Here is a 23,875-nt window from a genome sequence, read left to right as displayed (position 1 = left end):
GGGACTGCCTTCCTGGCCTCCTACCTGGGCTTAAGAAGGGATAAGCCCTGCCCCTTCCTGGTCAGCTGGTTTTACCAGTTGTCCCGGCAACCAGCACCTGTGCAGCCCTGGTGACTGGCAGCTGAGCCTCCCCCTTTCTGCCACTAGGGGTCTCCCCAGAGCAGTCCCCGCTCTCAGGCGCAGGGCACCTGAGTGCACTGCAACACACCTCCCCCCCTTTTTGGCCCCTGACTCACCGAGCCGAGTCTCCCCTTTCAGTGGGTGCCCCGTCTTCCTCTGGTACCCGACCATCTAGGTACAAGATGGCAGAGGTTTTTAGGTGCCCCCTGCTCGCCTTTTACCCAAGGCATACCATGTGGGATTTGTCGGGAGCTACCCGCCACAGGTAGTCCCCCCACACTAGCCAACCTTGGTAGGGTGCCTCTTCAGGTTGTAGGATGGTCCCAGGCAAGGCGTGTCCCTCTAACGGAGATGGCAGGCGCCTTATCGTCATTGTTGGGGGTTCGTCTCCCTGCTGCCTCATCAGTCGCCCAATCGGTTGGCCCCATTTGGTAGATCCCCGTATGGGAGGGGTTCACCTCGCCACTTAGCAGGGCGGTTAGGGCCTCCCACTATATGCCCTCTTCCCCTCTCTCTGGTTGAGGATCCTTCTGTTCCTCCTGGCCCCTCCCTCTCTTCATACTGTCTCGATAGAAAATCCGCATTTACATTCTGGGTCCCAGGGCAGTGTTCCACCTTAAAACAGTATGGTTGAAGACTAAGGGCCCATCTCATGAGCCTGGCATTGTCTGTCTTCATGGTCTGCAACCAGCGCAGGGGTGCATGATCAGTTACCAACGTGAATCTCCGTCCTAACAAATAGTATCGAAGTGTTTCAATAGCCCATTTAATTGCCAGACATTCTTTCTCTACTGTGGCATAACTCCGTTCTGGCGGGTGTAACTTCCTGCTTATATAGGCTATGGGGTGCTCGTCCCCTCCTTCTCTCTGAACCAACACTGCACTGATGGCCACGTTCGATGAATCCGTTTGCACCAGGAAAGGTTTTTCAAAGTCTGGTGTGTATAAAAGTGGTTGTAGGCACAACGCGTCTTTTACTGCTTGAAATGCCTTTTCTGCCTCCGGTGTCCATTTTACTTTGGTTGGAGCCCCTGCTTTTGTCATCTCTGTCAACGGTACAACCAGATCCGCGAAAGAGAGACACAGACTTCCTATAGTAACCGGCTAACCCCAGGAAAGCTCTTACTTGCCTTTTGGTACGGGGGGCCTGATACCTCCGCAATGCCTCCACTTTGCTCAGCAGCGGTTTTACCTTCCCACTCCCTACTAGGAACCCTAGGTATTGTGTTTCCTTTCTTCCTATTGTACACTTCTTTGGGTCTGCTGTCAGCCCAGCCCTCCTCAGGTCCCGTACCACTGCTCTCAGTGCAGCGAGGTGTTCATCCCAGCTTTCCGTATATACAATAATATCATCAATGTAGGCCACGGCATAACCCCTGTGGGGAGCTAGTACCTTATCCATTAATCGTTGAAACGTAGCCGCAGCTCCGCACAGCCCAAATGGCATGCTCTGGAACTGGAAGAGACCCCACGGGGTGGCGAAAGCAGTCTTTTCCTGGTCTTCAGGTGCCACTGGGACCTGCCAGTAACCCTTCGTCAGGTCTAAGGTGGAAATGTAATGAGCTTGCCCAATGTTTTCTACCAATTCATCCACCCTGGGCATCGGATAGGCATCGAACTTGGCTATGGCATTTACTTTTCGATAATCGATGCAAAGGCAGATTTTCCCATCGGGCTTCGGCACTGCCATGATGGGGCTCCGCCAGTCGCTGCGCAACTCGCATATGACTCCATTCTCTAACATCATGGCAATCTCTGCTTTTATCTGGCCTTGGAGCCACTGGGGAATTCGCCTCCAATTCTCCCATATCACCTGGCCTGGGGGAGTTTTTATGCGGTGCACCACCCCCCAGGCTTCCCCTGGGGTTCCCCGGAACACATCTCCAAAGCCTTCGACCAGCTCAGCTGCCTGCCTCCTCTGTTCTTCCGATAACCGCGGGGCCAGTTCTACATCACCTGGTCCGCTTTCCTCAGTCCATGTGGGTCCCAACTCTAGTTCTTCGGGGTGAGGGGCTAAGTACATACACTCCCGGACTTCCCATTTTTTCAACATATTGACGTGGTATACCTGTTTCTTTTTCTTCTTATCTGGCTGGTATACCTCATAGTCCACCGGTCCCACTCGGCGTGTGATTTTGTAGGGTCCCTGCCACCAGGCGAGTAATTTGCTTTCACTGTCAGGCAATAGGACCAACACCCGGTCCCCCACATCAAACTTCCTTTCCCGTGCGCCCTGGTTGTAGTGTCTTACTTGTCGTCGCTTCTCTGAGATTCCCTAAAACCACACTCCGAGCTGCTTCAAGGCGTTCCCGTAGTTGGATTACATATTGGAAGATGTTTTGCTCTTTACTTTGCTGTTCCTCCCAGTTTTCTTTAATCAAGTCCAAGATCCCCCTGGGTTGCCAACTGTACAATAATTTGAAGGGTGAAAACCCGGTGGATGCCTGGGGTGCTTCCCTTACAGAAAACAACAATGGGGGTATCATTTTGTCCCAGTTTTGAGGGCTCTCCACCACAAACTTTCTTAGCATCTGCTTTAATGTCTGGTTAAAATGTTCCACCAGCCTGTCTGTTTGGGGATGGTACACTGCTGTTTTCAGGTGTTTAATCCCCAGTGCTTTACTGCCTTCCTCAAATTTGCGTGATGTGAAGTTTGTCCCCTGGTCGGTCAGTAGTTCTCCAGGGAGTCCTACTCGGGAAAATATCTTCAGGAGTTCGTTCGCCACCTTTGGGGTGGATATTGTTCGCATTGGTACAGCTTCTGGGTAACGTGTTGCATAATCCAGCAGAACTAAGATGTACTGGTTTCCAGTGCTCCGGGGCACTGGCCTGACGATGTCCACTGCCACCCTCTCGAAAGGAACCTCTATCAGCGGCATTGGGATTAAAGGGGCCCTTGGGGGCAGTCTTGGGTTTACCTTTTGGCAGGCGGGACACGAAGCGCAGAAACTCACGACTTCCCACACCAGGCCTGGCCAATAGAACCTTGCCTGAATGCGTGCTTCTGTTTTGTCCCAGCCTAGGTGCCCACCCATGGGGAGCTCATGGGCCACCTTTAATAAGGCCCGTCGATACCGCCTCGGGATCAGCAGCTGCACGACCTCCCCTCCTTCTGACTTCTTTTGCTCAATCTGGTAGAGGAGGCCATTTCTTACTTCGAACCTCGGGGTAGTCCTCATCAGTTCCGGCCTCAGAACTTCGTTGTCTCTTCAGGCTACGTGTTCCTGCAGCGCTGCTCAAAAGTCGGTCTCTCGGCTTTGCTCGAGCTGAAAGTGTTCATCTTCCCCCAAACGGGCGACGTCGATCCTTTGTCCTACTTCCTCTTCGGAGGGGGGCTGTTTGGTTCCCCCACAAAACCCTCCACGGTCTTTGCACCCCTCCCACCAGCTATCTCTTCCAGCAACTCAGGCCAGTCGCCGCCCAATACTACTGGGTAGGGTAGGTGTTCTGTGACCCCCACTAACATCTGGCAGGTCTTGTTGCCTACCCGCAGGTCAACCTTTACTCTGTCACAGTCAAGGGGGTCCCTGCACCAACACCACACCCTTGTACGATCCACTCTCCCCTTCTCCCCTGCTGGTAGCATGTCACTCTGCACCATGGTCTGCACTGAGCCCGAGTCCAGCATCGCCACTACGCTTTTGCCCTCTATCATTGCTTCTGTCAGCAATGGGGGTGGCACCTTTCCCGCCCCGGGGTCAATTCAGGCTCCGTAGCCACACAGTCCTACCTGTATTGTCGGTCGGAGTGGGGTGTTCTCGACCATGGTGGCCAACTGAGTCTGTTGTCACATGGGTTTGTCCAGCAGTCCTTGCATCTTTTGATATAACTGGTCCACAGGCTGTTCCTTTTTCTGTATGGGCCCAAGGGCTCTCTTCTTTACTCGGGTAAACCAACGTCTTATGGTGCATACCACCGTGTAAAAGTTTCCCAGCCAATGCACCATTGTGACAGGAGTATCAATATTGGAGCCTTTCTGGGAGTGGCTCTGCCCTCCTGTAATGGGCCAACCGCCTGCTTACTCTCCTGCCACGCCTTGATCTTATTTGATTAGAAGATGGTTGTAATCAGCGGGAAGCTGCCCATTTTTCCGCGCCCCGATGACAGGGGGCGCTACTTGCGGCTCCTTTTCCTCCCCTACACCGCAGCCCAAGCCTCGCAGATGGAGTTGAAGTGGTCTGGTCAGTTTCCTTTCTGCGCCCTGATTGGTGCCCCTGGGCTTGTCACGCAACTGGTGCCCCTCACTGGCACCCCCGGCTTGTCACGCAACCGGCACCCTTCACTGGTGCCCCGGGCTTGTCATGCAACTGGCGCCCCTCACTGGCACCCCTCTGCTCACTTGCACTCTCGGGGCTTTTCTCTGCATGCTCGCCCCTTCGGGGCCTCTCTCTGTACACCCGCCTCTATAGGATTGCCCTCCCCTGGGGCTCGTCTTTATAGCATATTCATGTGTGCCCACCCTGGGGCGTAACACGAGCACCCTCCGGGCTTCTCGCTGGTGCCCACACTGGTGCTCCTTGCAATTGGGACTCAGGTGGCCTTAGCCGGGCCTGGTTCCTAAATCCTCTGTGCCCCTTCTCAGGGCTGGGGTAGTGCACCCCTAAATGCGGTGCCCTCACTGGCACCGGGGTCCCCACCCCTGTGGAGCCCCACTGAGGCCTCCTCCAAACCCTATTAGCCTCACCGGGTCCTCCAGCCAAAACAGTAACCATAAAACATAAAGCCCCTGGGCTACAACATAAAAACTAGACTGTCCGGTCGAATAAAAATCTACTCCCTACTAGAGAGGGAGGGAGTGGGGGAAGAAGGGCTCCACCAACCTCAGCAGTGACCCGGGGATGCTCTCATGGCCAGAGTCCTCCCCTCTGTCTGTCTGGGCTGAGTCCCTACACCCAAGGCTGCTGGAGCGGGACTGCCTTCCTGGCCTCCTACCTGGGCTTAAGAAGGGATAAGCCCTGCCCCTTCCTGGTCAGCTGGTTTTACCAGTTGTCCCGGCAACCAGCACCTGTGCAGCCCTGGTGACTGGCAGCTGAGCCTCCCCCTTTCTGCCACTAGGGGTCTCCCCAGAGCAGTCCCCGCTCTCAGGCGCAGGGCACCTGAGTGCACTGCGACACCTTGTCTTTATGACAACCCTTCAAGTATTTGAAGACTGCTCTCATGCCCCACTCTTAAGTGCCTTTTCTGCAAGATGAACATGCCTAACTCCTTCAACCTCTCTTCGTATGACTTGCTTTCCAAGCCCTTTATCATCTTTGTTGCCCACTGCCGTGTAAAACTTCTCCACATACTTTTTAAAACTTGGAACCCAGAACTACACACAGTACTCCAGATGAGGCCCAAATAGTGCCCAGTAGAAAGGCACTATCATCACCTCCCATGTCTTGCGCTCAATGCTTCTTGTAACAGGGAGACTGACACCAATCCCTGTTATGAAGAGAATATGAAATACTTACCTGTTAGAAGCTCCTGGAACACCGTGTGGAGAGATGACATCATCAGACAATGTCTCCTTTGATGGTAATCCCTGACACCTGGAAAGGAAAAATGGGGGTTAACCAGAGGCTGGTGGGAGCCAGAAAAGTCTAAAAAATGACTGGCAGTAAGGTTAGTTTCCCTGAAAAGGGGACAGAGGAGCAACTTGCAAAGGTCGCTGCAGTCTGTGCAGAGGCATGGAGTGTCAGGTATGAACTTATGACACTGGGCTCAGAGCAGACCCAGAGAGTGCAATCACCAGAAGATTACTGGTGAGCCATAGAGTCAGGAAAAGATAATAGGGACAGGGAGACTGTAAGCCCTTCCCTAAAAAGTATCCTCCATGACAGAACTAAAAGAGAGAGAGAGAAAGAGGAATGTACACAGAGCATTTTCCTATTCGTTTCTGAAACACCCTTGCAGTTTGAAATGTGATACTAAAGTGTTTTACCTAAAAAGTTCAAGCACTCACATTCAATTAAAGGCTCCCATTTAGAACCTCTACTCTGCCTTCCGTAAAGCAGACAGTAACCACGATGGTGTCATCAACATGCTTGATTTTCAATGCCTCCTGGAGAGCCTCTTATTCAGTCTCTCAGAGCAGGAGTATTCACACCTGCTTAGTATGTTGGGCATGAACCCAAGGTCTACATTAAATTACCAGGAATTCCTTCAACTGTTTCAAACCCAAGAGACTAAAGAGGCCCACCCTTGGCTGAATGCATCTTACAGGTAAGAAAAGGAGCAATGTTATACTGCCTATTTTAGTCTTATACATGTAGATTTGTAAAAATGTAATATGCTTTAATGTGTTCCTGCAAAACTGTAGTTGTTTAAGTTCCAAAAAATCCTTTGTGATTCAGTCCCAATTCAGCCATGTACAAAAGCACATCCTTTAAGTATGCAAGTTCTCCTTGAGAATATCACATCTTTAACTACTTTAAGGTTAAGCATATATGTAAGCACCTTGCTGAATCAGGGCCTTAGAAGCCAGTTGCCTTAAAGGACAAGGGCAACATACTTAGCTGTGTCTTCTGAACAGCACAGAAGAGAAAATTTAGCCCTCAAATTCTGTGCTGGACCAGTGTGGTCCCAGTTATTTATCTGAGCTATTCTTACTTTATATGGTGTATAGTGGTGCCTTTATGGGACTTATTGGAAGCTTGTAATGATTTGAGTAAAGAACACTGATCATGCCCTCTGCCAGGTCCTCCACCACTTGCAGAACATCCTCATGTGCCATTCCTTTGTGCTGCCAAAGCATTAAGAAAGGGCTAGATCAGTAGGGGCATCTCAAATGAGAATGAAGGTGCTTGTGCTGAAGATTGATACGAGAATAGAGGAGCCACTGTCACTGCAGGAAGACGGCTTTTCCTCTCCTGCTTTGAAAAGCAATACCAGGCGACTCAGTGACTTGGAATTTTAAGACTGTGATTTTCTTTTTAATAATAAATAGCATTTAGACACTTAAGATTCACCTAAGAACTCAATGAGAAAAGAATCTGCCCTTTGTTTAACTGTGCAAACAGAAATAAATTAACAATAGGAATAATGACAAGATAGAACAGAACAAAAAAAGCTCCTGATCAGTATCTCAATTCTGCTGTGGATTTAAAAGATGTGATATACACATAGGCTTATTTCCCAGTTTTTATTTGTCTACTACAGTGTTACTGTTGGCGCTGGTCTTAGTAAGATTTATCTTCCTAGGTTTGTTTTTTATTGTTTGTACAACAGTGTAAATCAAGGACACTATTCTGAAACAAGGGAAAGGGATTCTAGTGATATATTTTGGGAAGCGGTGACAGTAAGGGTCATGACCAGTTAGTGTTTCATTCTCATTTCATCTCAGCAGTGGAATGGGTTGAGTCCTTAGTTCAAAGAATCTCCCATTTTAAATATGGGTATCATATATGATATTACTATTTCAGAATGTCACAAATGAAGAATGGAGCAGTTTGAAAAACCTTATTGAAGAAGAGTTGAAAACACTCTGGAAACATTTTAGCTAACTTACCTTTATAGGTAAGACTAGACTAAGGAGTTGTGCAGATCAATAGGTTTTCAGGCACCTCAGGTGGGATTTATATGAGATTTATGCAACCATGGCCAAAAATGTACTCCTGAAAACCCTACTGAAGTGGTTCTTAATCCTAAAGGAGCCTGAAGTTCAAAGGTGCCCTAGTCTTTCACATTAATATTTCCCAGATGCCAATGGTTCTGCCTCTAAACATGCCCAGAAGCTCTTCAGTCTTGACAAGGCAGCACATCTCAGCCAGGATCCACAGACTAGGTGCTTCTCTAGCTTTGTCAGTTCAGGGATTCACTTTGGTATTCCTGCCCTTGTAAAATTCTGCACAAAATGTTGCTGCAGCCACCAATTTCTTTTAAAGCACAATGAAAGAAGGAACTGCCATAGGAAGGCTGTATTGAAAGAAATGACTAAGACTTCCTTGGTCTTTGAATGGTAGGGTTGAGGCACCTGAAGGCAGCTGTTGAGGCCACAGGGGAGGGTACCTGAGCCCCAGAGAGTGGTGGGATCTCAGACATGTCCCTGTTATGAGCATCTTTTTGTTGGCTAATTGAGGTAACTCCATGTTCAATGTGCTGACTTTAGTCAGCTTTCCACTCAGTCTGCTGCTTCTTTTCTCACTCATTATGGAGCACATAACTCATGGCTATGGATTCTGCTACAGGGACCAGGTGTCTAACACTTAGGTGTTGCAGTGCTCAGCATCATAATGCCCAAGTCCATTTTGGGCTTTTGGCTTTAATCTCTAAAGCAATGGACTTTATTTATTCATTTATTAGGCCAGTTTCCAATCCAAATTGTTAATGTAAATCAAGAGTTAATGTGAAACCAGTCCACATCTTGTAATATGTTACTAAATTGTTTATGCTTTGGAGATAGTTAACACTTCCTTCTATCTGGATAAATGATCTGTGTTTGTTCATATGTCTGCAGGCAAATTGAACAACAGTGATATGAAAATAAATAGGGAATTACAAATTTAAGAAGTCTTCTGTAACTTGCAGCTGGGGAAATAAGGCAGTATTTAAAGAATTAACTTTACACAGATGTGAAGTAAGTCTTTAAGGGGATCTTAGAAACAAAACCAACAACAACAACAAAAGGAAAGAAAACTTCTGGGAGATTAAAGAACCCATTAAATGTAAAAACACAGTTAGCTATTATTATTTTTTTCCTTTCTGAGACCAAAACAGATGAGAATGGATGCAGAACTAGCTTGTGATCAGGCTCATTACTACCTTGTTATCAAACCACAAACCAGATGGCATGACCTAGCAAGGGTAAGAAGAATGTTTTCTTTAACTAAATTAGCTGCATTAATGGATTTTGAGACATTATTCACAGTTGATCTTCAGACTCTACATTTATTCAAAAATTTGCAAAATAGCTGATTTATAATAGAAACTTTCTTCTATGCAGAGAAGTGGTTGGGGGAGCATTTGATGTTTAAATGGTTAATGATTTAGTAACTTCTACTGGAAATGTTTCTAAAATTTCTCTACATTATCAGAATGGTTGTTTGCTATTTGTATTGCACTGCAACAAAACATCAAGGCTCCAATCAGGGATGCATTTTGTTAGGATTTGCCTATACACATGCCAAGTACTGCCCTTGTGCATGGCACTTTGTTTGGCTGTCTAGGCCACACCAGTATGCAAATAATTAATATGAAAATAATTTGATAAATAATCCTAATATGAATGAAGTATTTTTAAATTGTATCTCCCTTAACTAGTAAAACACTGCAAACTATGAGGGCACTGGAGGACAACATAGGAAGAAAACTGGTGAAGAAAAAATTTGATGGGGATAGTGAACAGTTTATCCTGTAAATGAAATCATACATTGGATAGCTTTCTTCATATTAGGACGGGGTCAACATCTGCTGAATAAAGTATCTAAAAGTAGTTTTTCAGTTTGTAGCTTCCATTTACAAGTACCATAATTTGTGCATGTCCCCTCTTGACTGCACACTTTTTATCACTCAGATCCCCTATGCACAAATGCCATATACCTGTGTGTTCTTGCATATAACCCACACTTGTTTTCCCCAAAGCAAGCAGCTCAAAATCTGCATACACACTATATGCAAGGAAATACGATTATGCCATTTAGGTTCCAGCGAAGGCACGGAAAGGAGAGCAGGGCATCAATCCTGGGCATCCCCTGGGGAGCCTGCACCATAGGGCTACTACAGGGAATCTGTCCCCAGGCAGAGTTGCACATAATTCAAAGCAGCCCCAAGTCAGAGAGTAGGCTGTCTGTCCCTGGCTGGCTGCCACTTGTTCTCAGCAGTCCGAGTCAGAGAACAGGAGCCCTGACTGAAGCAGGTAAGACTGTACACCCCATCCCCTCCAGTGGTCACATGATACTATGTTCCCCTTGCCTTCCTTTTTTGTGCTCTGCTCAGGGCACCAAAAGAGGTTGTTTCACCTCTCATTTGCCCCAAATCCCAACCCTGCACTTTTATTTAAAAGAATTGCTCCTGCTGCTGTCAGGCAGAGCATGTTGCTGGCTGTGGCTGAGTAGCAGCAGCTAGAAGGTTATTGAAGCAGTGACAGGATTCCTCACCACCCTGCAGCCTATGTTTCACTGCTGGCTACAGTAGGCTAACCTCTGTTGTAGAGACATGCCACAATATTGCAATGAAAGATGTGAGGTACATGCAAAGTCCACGTGTAGTTTTTTCCATTTTATACCTTGTTCTGTATAAAGGTTTTTACATTTTATAATTTGCTGTATTAAATTACTTACTGGTATTTTCAAGGAAAAAATATTTTTTTCTTCTTTTTTCCAGCTTTCCAGAACAGGGAGTGTGTTATATTTTGGAGCGTGTTATATGCAAGAACATATGGTACATGTTGCTTGCCAGCACTCACACACACACAAACTTTTTTTACCAGCACTCACACATGCATACACACTCCTGTGTAAGTCCACCAACAGACATATATAAAGTTACACATACACAGTGAAGGCTGAAAAATCAGGCCCAAAACCTCAAACAAAAACATTAAAAATGTAGTTCAGCCATGTACGGCTTCTCATTTTTTCCTAATGCTTCTAATTACTTATGCTTAGACAGAGATTAAAGATTTTGTAAAATTTGCTGGCTCTTGTTATTGAAATTTTCTTATTTTCTAGAACTTCCATGAATTTGACAGAGAAGGAAGTGGCATTGTGAAGCCAAAGGATTTAAGAAATGTCTTGTACAGATTTGCCATTCCAATCACCTCAACAGAATTTGAGAAGCTTTGGACAAGGTAAGATGGCTGTCAGCATTCACTCTTCGGCACTAGCATCACCGATATATTAATCCTAATTCTAGAGTCTCTGGTAGTTCAGTGAATTACAAGCACTTGCTTTATAAAGCGAGGCTATTCTGTTATGTCAGTAGCAACTCCCCTTTATATTGTGCTCTGAATTACTGCATTTTTTCACAATAAATTCATCATTACAACAAGTTCATCATTAAATCCTTAATAAGTTTTCTCTGAAGCCAGTGACAAACTTGTATTTATTTTAATTGTACTGCTCTCTTTAATGTAGTTTCCAATTCTGATAGTATCTTAGGTCACCAGTGAAATTAATCTGGTTGTCATGTAGGGCCTTATTTGTACACACATATACAAAGAGTTGCAAAGAGACTCAGAACAAGAATAGCATGTTATTTCTCATGATGGACATATGTGGGCAGAGGTCTTTGAAAGAAGCTAGCCCAGAGCTGTCTGCTGTACAAGTCTGACAGGAATCAGTCCTATGAGCCACTCCTTTTCATGAGCACTAAATTTACTTACACCATTTTCAGCCTCACGAAAAATGATTTGGTGGAAAGAAATATGATACATACCAAATACATACTGAAGGAAAGTAATGTAGTTCCATGCTGAGTAAAAATTGCAAGTAATACTGGGAAATGTTTTTACAGACAAGTAATTTGCTGTGAAAGGAAAAAAAATACTAGCTCTACATCAAAGCTGAGAGTAGTTTTGCTATAAATTGAGTCTGAAATGGGCAAAGAAGGTCAGCTACATGTGCCGTTAAATAAAGTCAACCTTTATTTTTTAGTCTTTTAAAAAAATACTAGGTTCTGTGCAGTGTAAGGTTCATGTGTATAGTGTCTTGGTTTCAAGCTGCATTACCTATAACATTTATTTCCTAGCACTGATCAATCTCTAACATTTTATTTTCCATTCTTATTCCTCATAGACGCCATGTCGCACTCAGGAGCAAGTCCTTTCCAGTCAGTAATCTGCAATGCAATTTCATTCTCAGCAGCCATCTTTCATAGGGCACATGAAATCCCTTATTCAATAGTGTAACAAGGGTGGGCGAATGAGGAACCCACTTAGAGGGAGTGCCAGAATAGCCCTCTGCTGAGTCTGCCCATGGCAGCAGCAGCAGTTACCAAGTGTGGGGACATTGTGCTACTGCTGTATCAAGTAACAAAGGGGCAAGCAGACTATGTTGCTGCAGCAGCATCTGGGGACTTTTAGTTCCTGGGCAGGTAAGAGACCCCTGGTCTCTTCAGTGTTCAGCACCCTCACTCCCATTCTCTAGTAGGGTTCTGCCCAGAGCACAAAACTTGCTAGTTACACCACTGCTTTTATTCGTATTAGGCGTATGTAAGCAGAATAAAGGAACTGAGGTGACAGATAAGGGCAAATTAAACCTTTCCCTACAAGGTTACATTAGGGTGAGGAGAGCTTGCAGGGGACATCTCTCTAGCAAGGTCTGTATCCAAGAAAGCACTGGCACAAGCAGTTATCCCCAGATTTTCAGGAGTGGCTCTAATTTTGAGCTTTCTAACTTGATATCCTAGCTTAAAACATTTAAAGTCTGATTTTTGGATGTGCTGCCACTCCTATTGAAATCAAAAGCCAAATTCCTGGTCTCATACCTAGAGAAAAAGTTAAGAGAAAACTTCTGACAGATTGATCCAGGCATAATTGGGGTGGGGGCAGGCAGGAGTAGTGGGGGTGTGGGGTGGACCAGAGTGTGCAACAACAGTCACACTCCATTTGCTGTGTGATACATGCACAGTGAGCTCTCTGAGCTCCCTGGCATGTCAGCAGAACTTTGCATGTGCTTCAAGGTCTCTGAGCTCTCCAGGTGATGGGCACAGACTCTGACCACAGCTCCTGGTTTCATGTAGCTCTGGAGTCCACAGAATTAGTGCTGCTGCTCATCTCCTCTTTTTTTCCTGTTGCTGAATTCAGAGAGAGTGAGGGGGGAAGGAAGGGAGGTCAAACGGTGGCGGTGCTCATCACCACCTGGGCACCAGAACCATGTGAAATCAGGGCTCCAACCAGAGCTGTCATGAATCAGCTGTTGCACTCAGAATGCTCATCCCACATGTGGAGCTTGAGCAGAAGGTGTCAGGGTCCTCCTTGCCCCGATCCTGGGTCTGCCCATAATGGGCCCTCAAGTAAAAGCTTTCAAAAGCACCTGTGTGGATATGTTGCTTGTTTTAGCCAGGATGGTTCCTGGATATGAAAGGAATATAAGTCTTGTGTTTGGTAAGCACTAAAGTCCCACTCTCACTCTTAGCATCTATAAGGAAGGAAAGTCAATGAAACTGAAGCTGCTAAGTCACTTCGCTACAATTCAAACATTAACTGTAATGTCTTCCTGTGATGAATATCTGAATATTTCATTTGAAAAGAATATTTCTCTTAAAGGTATGACACATTCAGAAGGCTACCTTACTTGCCAAGAATTTTTACAGAAGATGGGGGCAGAGTTCACACCTGCTGACACTGGGCTAAGTAGCCAGATAGCAGAAGACAACTGTGAAACCTTCAAGGCACACCTCAGTAATCAACAGAAGAAGCATTCAAAGATGGAAGAACAGCAGAAACAGCAAACTCAAGCCCTTACCATCAGTGCAATTAAAAAGCAGATCAAGTGAGTTATCTAGAGACTAAGGCTATGCTGAGGACATCTATGGAAAAATGGCAGTGTCAGAAATATATATGCATTTTTGTTGCATTACTGAAGATGAATCCTGCAAGATACTGGGACAAACTTCCATGTCATGTGACTCCACTGATGTCACTGGGGATTAACTTGGCTCTGAATTGTGTAAGGCAATTTTAAAATATTCTGCATGACTGTGTATTATTTGTTCTGTAGACTGTATGATCCCAATCATTTATGATCCCAGTCAGAGCTGTTCAGCACATACTGCAGCTTTTCCACCACTTGGGTTCTCTGATACTTTGCCTGCTCATTTCCAGGCCTTTCCTAGAAGAAATTAGGGTAGCCCATGGGTTGCTTTAACTTACACTCAGCTGTTTCTGACTAGCAGGATTTAGCAGGCAGCTGGAATTCCTGCATTATGAAGACATTAATCACACACCATTTCCTCCTACTATGGCCATTGTATGAAAGTTATTGTGGTTCTGGAAATCCTTCAGCAATTAATTAAAATGAAATTATGCCTACATTTTCACTGCTGCAACATAAAACCTCCATACAAGGGATAGGTAAAAGAAAAACATCTTGCCTTTAAGCTAGCAGAGGGTCCACTCAGCTGCAAATGACATCTATACCCTCTGAGGTCACCCCTCCTGGGAGGCCTACATGACAAACCGAAAGACAATACCAAGATAATGCTTCATGCATATCCCACTTGCCTCTCCTCTGTTCTCTGGTTTGACTTCTTCTTTGGTCTCTCTTCTTCAGTGTGACTGTTCACTCCCACCTTCCTTTTAGTCAAAGAGGAGCCTAATGATCTGTGCTTTCCCTCATGAATCAACAATAATTAGCCATAGCCCCTGATAGGATTCTATCACCTTTAATAGAATGGGTAGCAGGAGAGCCTTGTGCCATGCTACTGTGTCACTAAAATTTCATATCTTCAGGTTCTGACCTGTTGTTATGCTCTGCCTGTCTGGTCTATTTGTTGTTCCCCTTACCCTCCACCTATTGTGCAGTGGGTTGTGGTTTTCTAGTATACATCCATATGAAAAGAGACCATCCTTTTCTTATGTTGGAAAATACCTAGCTTGTTGTGGAGTCTAGAAAAGCATTAATAATAATAATTCTTGCTCACATCATCAATAAAAAGTGATGCACCAGCAATAACATAGATCAAGAATGGCCAAGATGTCTTCCAGCCAAAGGGGAAAGTGAAAGGCTCAGAAAGTAACAAAGAAACATGCAAGCTGAGTTATTTTTACCTGCTGTTTTTATTTATGATATTAGTTTAATCTGTCCTACTCAAGTGTTTAAAAATTAAAGGCAAAACTGGCTTCTGTTCTGTACTGCAGAGTGCCTGCCTGCCTTCCTGCCTTATAGCTCTCTTCTTGTAGATTTTGCATTCATTCCATGCATGAAAATCCCAGTGGTGTCAGTGGAAGTTTTACATATGAAAAGACTACATCCTATGTCATGGGGTGGTTTAGCAGCTGGAGTACTGCAAATGCTGCTTATCGCACTATTGATTTTTACTAGGCAAGGATTCAGCCAGCTGCATCTGTCTTGTACTCAGTCTCTCTCAGGCTCAGACTGGAGGCATAGGTACAACTTGGTTACTAGGGAGTTATCTACCATGGATTTTTTTTTCTTCTTAGTAAATCTACTCAATAGAAAGGAGTGGATATAGCCAGCTACCCCAAGCTATATCTCCAAGTGGGGCTGACTGTTATATTAGCTTGCGAGGTGGTAGGAGAGTCTGTTTGCATTGGGTAAACAGATACCCCAGGGTAAACTTGAGTAAGGGAGCAGATCTGTAACATTAACTTCATCTTTAGCCTTGGGCTAAAGTTACACCAGTATTTTTCAAGAGGTAATTGAATCCTACAAAAAAGAGACTTGTTGTGATGTAAGGCATCGTGGATCTGTTCCATTTCTACTGCAGGGTAAAGACAATTTACTCTGTAGTAAATGTGTCATGTGTTTACACCCTGATAAGTCTTTTGGTAGGAACCTTTCCTTTGTTGCATGTTTGTACAATGCCAAGTGCAAAATAGCCCTGGACTCTGTGTGCTACTTCAGTACAAATAATAGATAATACTACTACTCATGAAATGGCTTACTCTGCAAATTGGAGAGTTTGAGTCAAAAGTGTGAATAGTCAAATCTGGAACAGCTGGACAGCCACCTCATAACTGTATGAACTCACAGTAAGGCACAAATAATTGTGCTGCAATAGTCTGAAGTGTTTGCTGATGTTTGGATCATTCTGAATGGTTTAACATAGTATTGTAGCAGAAACATCCAGTGCACTGTGATGGCTTTGTCACCTTCCGACAGGAATGCAGATATTACCATCCTGGATCAGACTCGAAGTCCATCAAGTCCAGAATCCTGTTTCTAGCAGAGCTCAGTAGCAAAGGAAACTAAAGAGGATAGAGGAAGAACCCCATAGTACTCAGATATGGGATAATCTACCCCCTTGTCCCCACCTCAAGAGGTTTCATCTTGATCTCCAGTACTTAACTCTGAAGGGTGACATTTAATATGCCTCCCAGAAGGTTTGTTGTAATCAATCAGAACTCTTTTTATTCCTGATAACCACATAATAGCCATTGCTTTTGGATCTGTCAAGCTCTTGGCCTCAGCAACCTGTGGAAATGGATTCCAGAGCTTAATAACTCATGGAGCAAAAAATAATTTTCTTTTCTCTCTTTCACCCACTATGCCCACTTCCTGTCTACTGGGTGGGACCTTGTGCTCCCAGCTGTTGACTGTTTGCTTTGCACACCCCTTAGTTGTTCATATCCAGTTTTCACTTCTCAAAGAAAACGGTGCAAGAGGAGTTGAATTCAGACCTCTGGACCGCATATTTCAGGCAGAGCTTTGCAAAACTGCAAGTGGCTCTTGAGCCAGAGGTTGGAGTCATTGCTCTAATAATGAAATCCAGCTGTACTGAACTGAAAGACAATGATCCAGAAGGAACACTAATGTTCCATTTCATGAGGATAGGAGGCAGCTGTGAAGTAAAGGCCCAGAACAGCAGAACAGGGCACCATGCACATTCACCATGTAGCCTGAGGAGACAGAGAAATGGGGGAATCAGAGCCAGAGGCTACAGGATTGAATGCATCTAGGGCTACGAAATCCCAGTAATGGTATCCATAGATCATGGTCCCTCTTTCACCTGTGGGTTTGGAAATGTATTCCTCCCATCTGTCCAAGTTTAGCACAGGGTAGCTCAGCCCATTTACTCTGTTGTGTGCAAGTACTATGAATTTTACCCTATATGCTTTATAGCTGTTTCAGTGCCCTGTGAGTATACACAGGAAAACTGTCAAGGACTCTGAACTTCTTAAAATTCAAAAGATAAGGCTGGATGTATAATTTTTTTGGTTTTAACTTGCAGAAACAAATAACCCAAATTAGAAACAGACATTGAACAGTGGCTCTCTGGCTCTTCAAGAGAAATAACAAAACATTTGCAGCAAAAGATTAATTTTTGGCAGCATATCTTGATCCATAGTTTAAAGCCTCATTTACTCAGTACACATATTTACTGCTGCAAGTGGAATAATTACCACTTGGAAACCACTACTCAGTCCAAGAAACGCTGAATGCCTTAATTTTCTAAAAATATGAATCTCAAAAACTGTTTTGATTTTACATCTTCCTTTACTTTCAATTTGAAGGTTTAAGTGGAAGATAATAAATGATGATGAAGAACTATCGTATAGCAGCATAAGATTAAAATTAACATACACCTGTAAAGGATTCCAAAATCTAGCTGCTGTCAGGGCTATATAGTAGCTTTAAAGCACTTCTATTTTAGGCAGTATGGTGCTGTGTTGCCTGATTGGGGAGTATTTTCATTAAGCTCTGTGTTGATGTCAGTAGTGTAACGAAGAGAAGGCAACTGGGGCACCATTCATGAGTCACCAGTCACATTCATGAGTTTAGAGGGGGTACAAACATAGCAGCCCCTGTTACTGCTCCCCCACCTACTGTGCTACTGCTCCATGTGTTGTTGCCCTCATGGGTACAGAACTCTTGGGATAAACAGGCTGTCTCCCTGTACCAGCCTTGTTTTGTGAGCCAGAAAGGAGGAGTACACTATGGCCTCACCTCTTCCATTTTGAGTACTCTGTGGCTGTGGAAATGCAGATAGAGAGTAATCCCTGTGTTCACCTCAGCAGATAAACTATACTGTGGTTGGCCCTTTATATGGACAGAAATGAAGGAAAAGGCTCTTTGTGCCATCCATCAGTGCCCTCATGTGGGAGCAAATTGGTCTGGCAATATGTGTCTTATCCATGTTCCATACTCTACTACATCCTGTCACAGTTCTCAGTTCCTTTAAAAACCTTGCATTTATCTTTAATGATTCTCTGAGCCAGTTGAAGAGCTACAGTGATTGGTTGTAGAGCAGCATCTTCCAGTTTCTGGTCCAACTTATGAACCAGATGATGATAAATTAGGAATAGAGGGGGAGATAGGAGTAATACTTGGAGTCCTCAAGCTTAGTTCTAATGGGCTCACCAAAGCTCAATGAAATCAGTGGGAGGCTTTCCTGGACTTCAACTGGGTTTGGGTCACTTCTTTAGAGTACCGTAATTTTTTGCTCTGTTATAAGAATTCTGCTTAAAGCAGTAAAACTGTCAAAACTGTAGGAAGTGAGTTACCAGTGTCTATCATCAGATCAACTGTATTCTGCATCTTTTACAGAGCTTTAGATATTGTCTCTGTAATTTTGAATAGGCAAAGCAAGTAGACAATAGGGCTGTGCGAAACTTGGGTCACTGATTCAATTTGGCGGAGATCTGGCCTGATTCAGTGGCCAAATCTCTGAATCCGAATTGAATCAGGAGATCCATTAATCTCTCTGAATCAAATTGGAAGCCTCCGATTTGATTCAGAGAGATTCGGAGACAGTCAATGATTCAGACACAGACACGGCTTTATGTTTTTTCTACATACTTCAAGGAATGAGGTGGCTCGTGAACACTGAGATAGTGGGGCAGATGGAGCGTCCCACAGGAGCGCTGGGAGGTTTCCAGCGCGCTCAGCAGTGGACCCAGAAGTGGACCAGAAGCACTTCCGGTCCACTTCCAGGTCTGCCACCAAGCATGCAGAGGGGCCCCCCCTTGCTCCTGTAGGATGCTCCATCCGCCCCACCACCTCAGCATTCATAAGCTGCACCTGGTATCTTGAGATATGTTTAAAAATCATATAAAGCTGTGTCTATGGCCAAATCACTGATTCTCCAAATCAGAATCAAATCTTCAGATTCATCCAAATCAGTGAATCGAATCATTGTCCCCCAAATTGGGCTGAATCCAAATATGAATCGAAAACAGCTCGCTTCGCACACCCCTAGTAGACAACCACACATTAAGTAATAGATTTTCATTTGTTCCCATATAGGTGGGAGATTCATTTATGAAATGACTTGTGCAAATTTGAAAACTGCCTGGGAAAATTCAGCCTCCAAATAATTAATACATCATTCTTTGCACAAAAAAGATGGACTTAAATACAAGCAAACAGGAATTCTTGTTATGTCTCTTTCTGTATATTTGTTTGTATCCTGTTTTTAATGTTTAGCCCAAGAGCTAAAATAAACATCTACTTCCTTTCAGGGACAAATTTAGGGATTACTTCCAAAACTTCAACAAGGCCTTTTACAAGATGGATAAAAATAGAGATGGATACATAACAATAGATAACCTGTGCAGGATACTGCAGGAATTAAACTATTCTCTCAATAAAGATTAGTTCCACTGCCTTCTATGCAGTTTTCATTCATCCTCTTTGGCCCCAGTTCAGCAGCATACTTAAGCATGTCTTTCATTTAACATGTCCTGACAGAGTCAAGTACCTGCCTGCTTAAGATTACCTGTGTTTACGTATTTTGCTAGACCTAGTGTCACAGGCCAGCTGGGCACTGTGAGTGTATCAATTTAGTTGCAGGCTGACTGAGTGCTGCAACTGTATCAGCCACTGAGCTGTGTGGTTCGGGATCAAGGAGGTGGAGATGGGAGTGAAGCAATGACAAGTTTCACTTATAACAGTAAAAATGAATTTTACTTATAACAGCAAAAAATATAGTTTCCACGTATAACTGTTAGTAAAAAGGTTAAGCTAATAAACAGTTAAAAATTGGCAGTGATAATAAAAACAGACAGACAAATCAACAAAGAGTTCCCACTTGGTTAGCAACTAATTGATAGTCCCTCAGTGTCAGGTACACGTCAAGTTGATTCAGTGAAGTCAGGCATCCCTGACTTCAAGTTGATTCAGTGAAATCAGACATCCCATGCTGTCAGAGGAAATACCAGGGAAGGTCCCTCAGTCAGGATTTGGTCCTCGCTCACACTGGGAGTAAGGGATCCAGGGGCATGGGACAGCAATGACTGTTCTGTTCCATCCTACCTGCTGGTCACTTAACGTGCGTGTTCTTTTATATCCTGTTCTATGCTAATCTGTTGGCTTTAGAGCCACTCACAATCTTACTCTATAGCTGTTACCCTCTGGGGTTAAAAGGTGTTAGAAATCATTATAATAGATTACTGCCCAAGCTTGGGTTTACCCAATAAGTAAATCATACCACATCACTTTGGGGTTTGAAATCAGCATTTTCCTGCCCAAGTCCATCCTACTTAATTTTTTTTTAAGATGTGTTAATTATACCTTGTGGTTAGGTTTGTTAATCTTACTGACCTTTAATCAAAAATTTATTAAATCAGCTAAGTCTTCAGTTTCATTTTTTTAGTTCTGCTTTTTAAAACTTATCCAGTCTCAAGATTGATACAAACAGTTATATATAACATTACCGGTTATACTCCAGACAAGTCAGAAGCGTCTGCAGGAAGCAGTTTCATAAGCTCTATTTTAGCCAATATTTATCATGTGCCTTTATCAGATACTCTCAAAAAGCAGATTTCTTTTTTGCTATAACTTGCTCATTAACCCTTTTGGTTCTGGCCATCACAACCTAGGTATTGGTTCTGAGAATAAGTGGGGTGAGAATAGCTTCTTTCTTAACATGGTGAGTTTTTCAATGCTTTTTTAATCTTGTATTTTTTCACTTAATAAAGCAAGACTGAATAAAGGGCTTGCAAAAATATAATAACAGGATTATGTCACATTAAAATTGCTAGAATTCTTTTAATTCTACCAATATGTCAAGATATACATTCTGTTTTGCATATGGATGTCATCAACACACATCAAGAAATGGAATCTCTTCTTTTAAGGTGTAAGAGGCATGAAGAACTTACTAGTGAATATATCCAGTTTTTTGTCTTATGGAAACCCAACAAGACACATTCCTCAATGTCATTGGGTTTTGTTCTCAATATACCATCAGGCCAGACTTTAAAAAAAATAACAAACTCTTTTCACAGTTCATCTGCAATTGAGTGATCAACTTTTTATGAATTGACACCCTAATAAGAATCTGCTGCTTGTTTCTTTCTCAAAGACCTCTTGATGATAAACACCTCCATTCGTTGTAATTTTGTGCAGATTATTCCTTTCTAGATCCAAAACAGACTTCTCTAAATAATACAGAGTAGATTAGCATATGTATTTGGTTTTATTACTAAAATTTTAATGCCAACTTGGCAATTTATTTCTTTGCTGAAATGGTGTTGATTATTTCCATTTCCACAGTGCCTCCAATAGCCAGCTTGACACTAGCAATATGTGGGAGTGATGTGCAGCTGCAAGATGCAAAATCAGGGCTCTTGAATGTATTTTCTTAGTAGCAGATATTGGGTCTGTGGGTAATTTATTTTCCAGCTTGTTTTCGTAATGCTTCTTTTTTGTTTAACGGGCTCTCTGTATTAATTAGACATTCTTATAACTGGATACTCTGGTGATTGGTGACTTAGGCAGCGGTCCTCAGTGATTTGCAATGAAAACAGATGACAAGGCTACATTACAGTAATTTACTCTTTTACACAGGGAATATCAGACTATGGGGCCATCTACTAGTAAGTCCTTGATGCTTCATGGCCTGCTTTCCCCACAATACCTGTAGCAGTGCTCAGTGATTTATCACAGCATGATTTATCGCAGCACAACAAATGTACTCACTGCTCATAGAATTGTCTTTAGACAGTCTTTGGGTGAGATCCCACCCTCATTTATCCCAGGGTAAATCTGACTCCAGTGGAAGCCAATGGATTTCCACTTTGACTAATTTCCTAGAGTAGCAAATTCTATGAACAGACTGTACTGGACGTGTACTGGGGTAAGTGACAGAAAAATTTGCTCTTTTATATTGTGACTTCTTTGTGGTTCTGAACTCCACAAGCTGACCCTTACCTGGACCTCTGTATTAAATTAGACATTCTTGTACCCTTCGAGTCAGAACTATTCCTTTTTCTTTGTTGTAAATCTAATAAACATTGTTTCATTTAATGGCTTTTTATCATGAAGCACTGGAAAAAGGCTCTTTAAATAATTAAGTTATCCCCTTCTAAATCTTCTCTGTTTCATTCTAAATAACACAGTCTATCTACAAATGTAAGTCTTGTCTTAATTCTAGTCTTTTTATGGTGAAACATCCTTGAAGTAATAGGAAGAATGCAGTTTTGTAATGAAGTCCTCTGCAAAACATCTCAAAACCCCAAGGCAAGAATGCTTTCCCCCTACTGCTTTTTGATGCAAAAATGTATTTGCTGTTTATACCTGGAGCATAAGCATAAGCATGTGTGTAACCCACTGAATTTCCTTTGTGACAATGTGCAGTTCTCTTCAATGCCTGTGATGTGCCAGATACTACTAAAAAATGTGAGAGCAGACTTCAGGAAGTTCAGGCCAGGTTCTCCAGTACAATCTGGCCCTAGCCAGCCAAACACAGAATTATCTGCTGTGGAAGGATTTCTCCATTGACTAGTAGGAAGTTCCTGTGCAAGGCACTCCAACTTTCAGACAAATGGGCAAGCTGAGGGAAAAAGGGTATATGTCAGAGGCAGAGTTAGGCTGACCTCTACTACACTGTACCTTCACTTGCCTCTGACACCTTACAGAAGTGGCTTAGGTTAAAACATCCCATCTTCTGCTTGATTATTGCCAGTGGTGCAGTCAGGAAGCTGTAAAAGGTGCCATGGTGACCCTATGTCAGATGGACCTCAAATGCCCTACCAGTACATGAAGACTTCATTTGCTTTCCTACCATGTGACAAACAGTAGATAGTTTGTCCAGTGGCTAAAACAGAAGACCAGGAGTCAGAACTCCTGAGTTCCATCCCTGGGAGTGGCTGCCTATGTGATTTTCTTAGGCTTGATTTTTGGATGTGCACAGCAGGGGAAAGTCCTGCCAAAAGCAATAGGAAACACAAGTACTCAGCACCTTTGAAAACCAACATAACAGTCTTTCTTTCTCTCTGTTGCCTTGTCTTTAACACAATGATAATGAAGCTTCATAGGGTATTATGAAGCTCAAGTAATTCTTCAAAAGCATTTTTAGATTCTGGGACGAAAAGACTTTTGTAGAGGGCAAAGTGCAAACCATCTTTTTGTTCTTGTTTGCACAGTATTTAATATAATGGAGTCCTGGACCCTGACTGGGACTCCTGGACACTGTCAGAAAGCAAATAATATATCCTTATAATTAATTAGTAGTGTTAATAATGGCAAACATCTTTTAAAAATATGGTATCTGATTCTGTTTTTCTCCTTAGCTTAGGAATCAGCATTCATGACAGCAAGCTCTCTTATGTTGATTTCCTGAGAGCCATTGATGATAGCAGAGCATCTAAATACCAGCAGAGACAAAAGCAGGCTGCACCACCTGCAAACTACACAGAGCTCAGCTTAGAAAAGACCTTAACTAAGATCAAAGAAATAGTTACATCTTCATACAATTTGTTATACAAGGTAAGTTGTAAGTGGCCAGAACATGACATTTTTTATGTCTAGTTGGGTAATTTCCCTTAGTTCTTGGGTAATCTCCCTTAGTTCTGTAGCATTAGCCCCTGGTAGTTACAGGAAGCAATAATGATAAGCCTAGAGCTCTGGGAGAGGGAAGACTGGGGAGTAAAAAAGGAAAAATGGGATCTCAAAGCCCTCCTATAAAATTAATTAGTCCTGTATGAATTGGGCTCTTCCAAATTGCTACTCACATCTTACAGCTTTCCTGAGCTGGAATTTATTACACATAGAGACAACATCATGGGGTGGTGGGTCATTATGATGTACCAGCATGAGGTAAGGCAGCTCATCTTACCATGGAGTTACATGGGCCATCCCAGAGACAGGGTCTAATCTACTGAATAGACTTTTAGACTGGACATCAAGAAGTGTTCCATTATCAGCTCTGC

The 23,875-nt window shown here is 43.5% G+C and overlaps 1 protein-coding gene across 1 annotated transcript in view; it reads left to right on the top strand.

Annotated features, from left to right (window-relative positions):
* EFCAB6 (EF-hand calcium binding domain 6) overlaps positions 1–23,875 on the top strand; it is a 271,537-nt gene that overhangs the window by 195,962 nt on the left and 51,700 nt on the right. The window contains 6 exon segments of the mRNA XM_019515844.1: positions 3,259–3,553; positions 8,808–8,904; positions 10,770–10,888; positions 13,176–13,532; positions 19,184–19,273; positions 23,237–23,432. Of these exon segments, the coding sequence (XP_019371389.1) occupies positions 3,259–3,553; positions 8,808–8,904; positions 10,770–10,888; positions 13,176–13,532; positions 19,184–19,273; positions 23,237–23,432 (1,154 nt within the window).

The sequence above is a fragment of the Gavialis gangeticus genome, unplaced genomic scaffold (genome assembly GCF_001723915.1).
Source record: "Gavialis gangeticus isolate Ggan-Ray unplaced genomic scaffold, GavGan_comp1, whole genome shotgun sequence".
NCBI lineage: Eukaryota > Metazoa > Chordata > Crocodylia > Gavialidae > Gavialis > Gavialis gangeticus.
The sequence above is the reverse complement of the archived record's forward strand: the minus strand, read 5'-3'. Positions and strand labels throughout refer to the sequence as shown.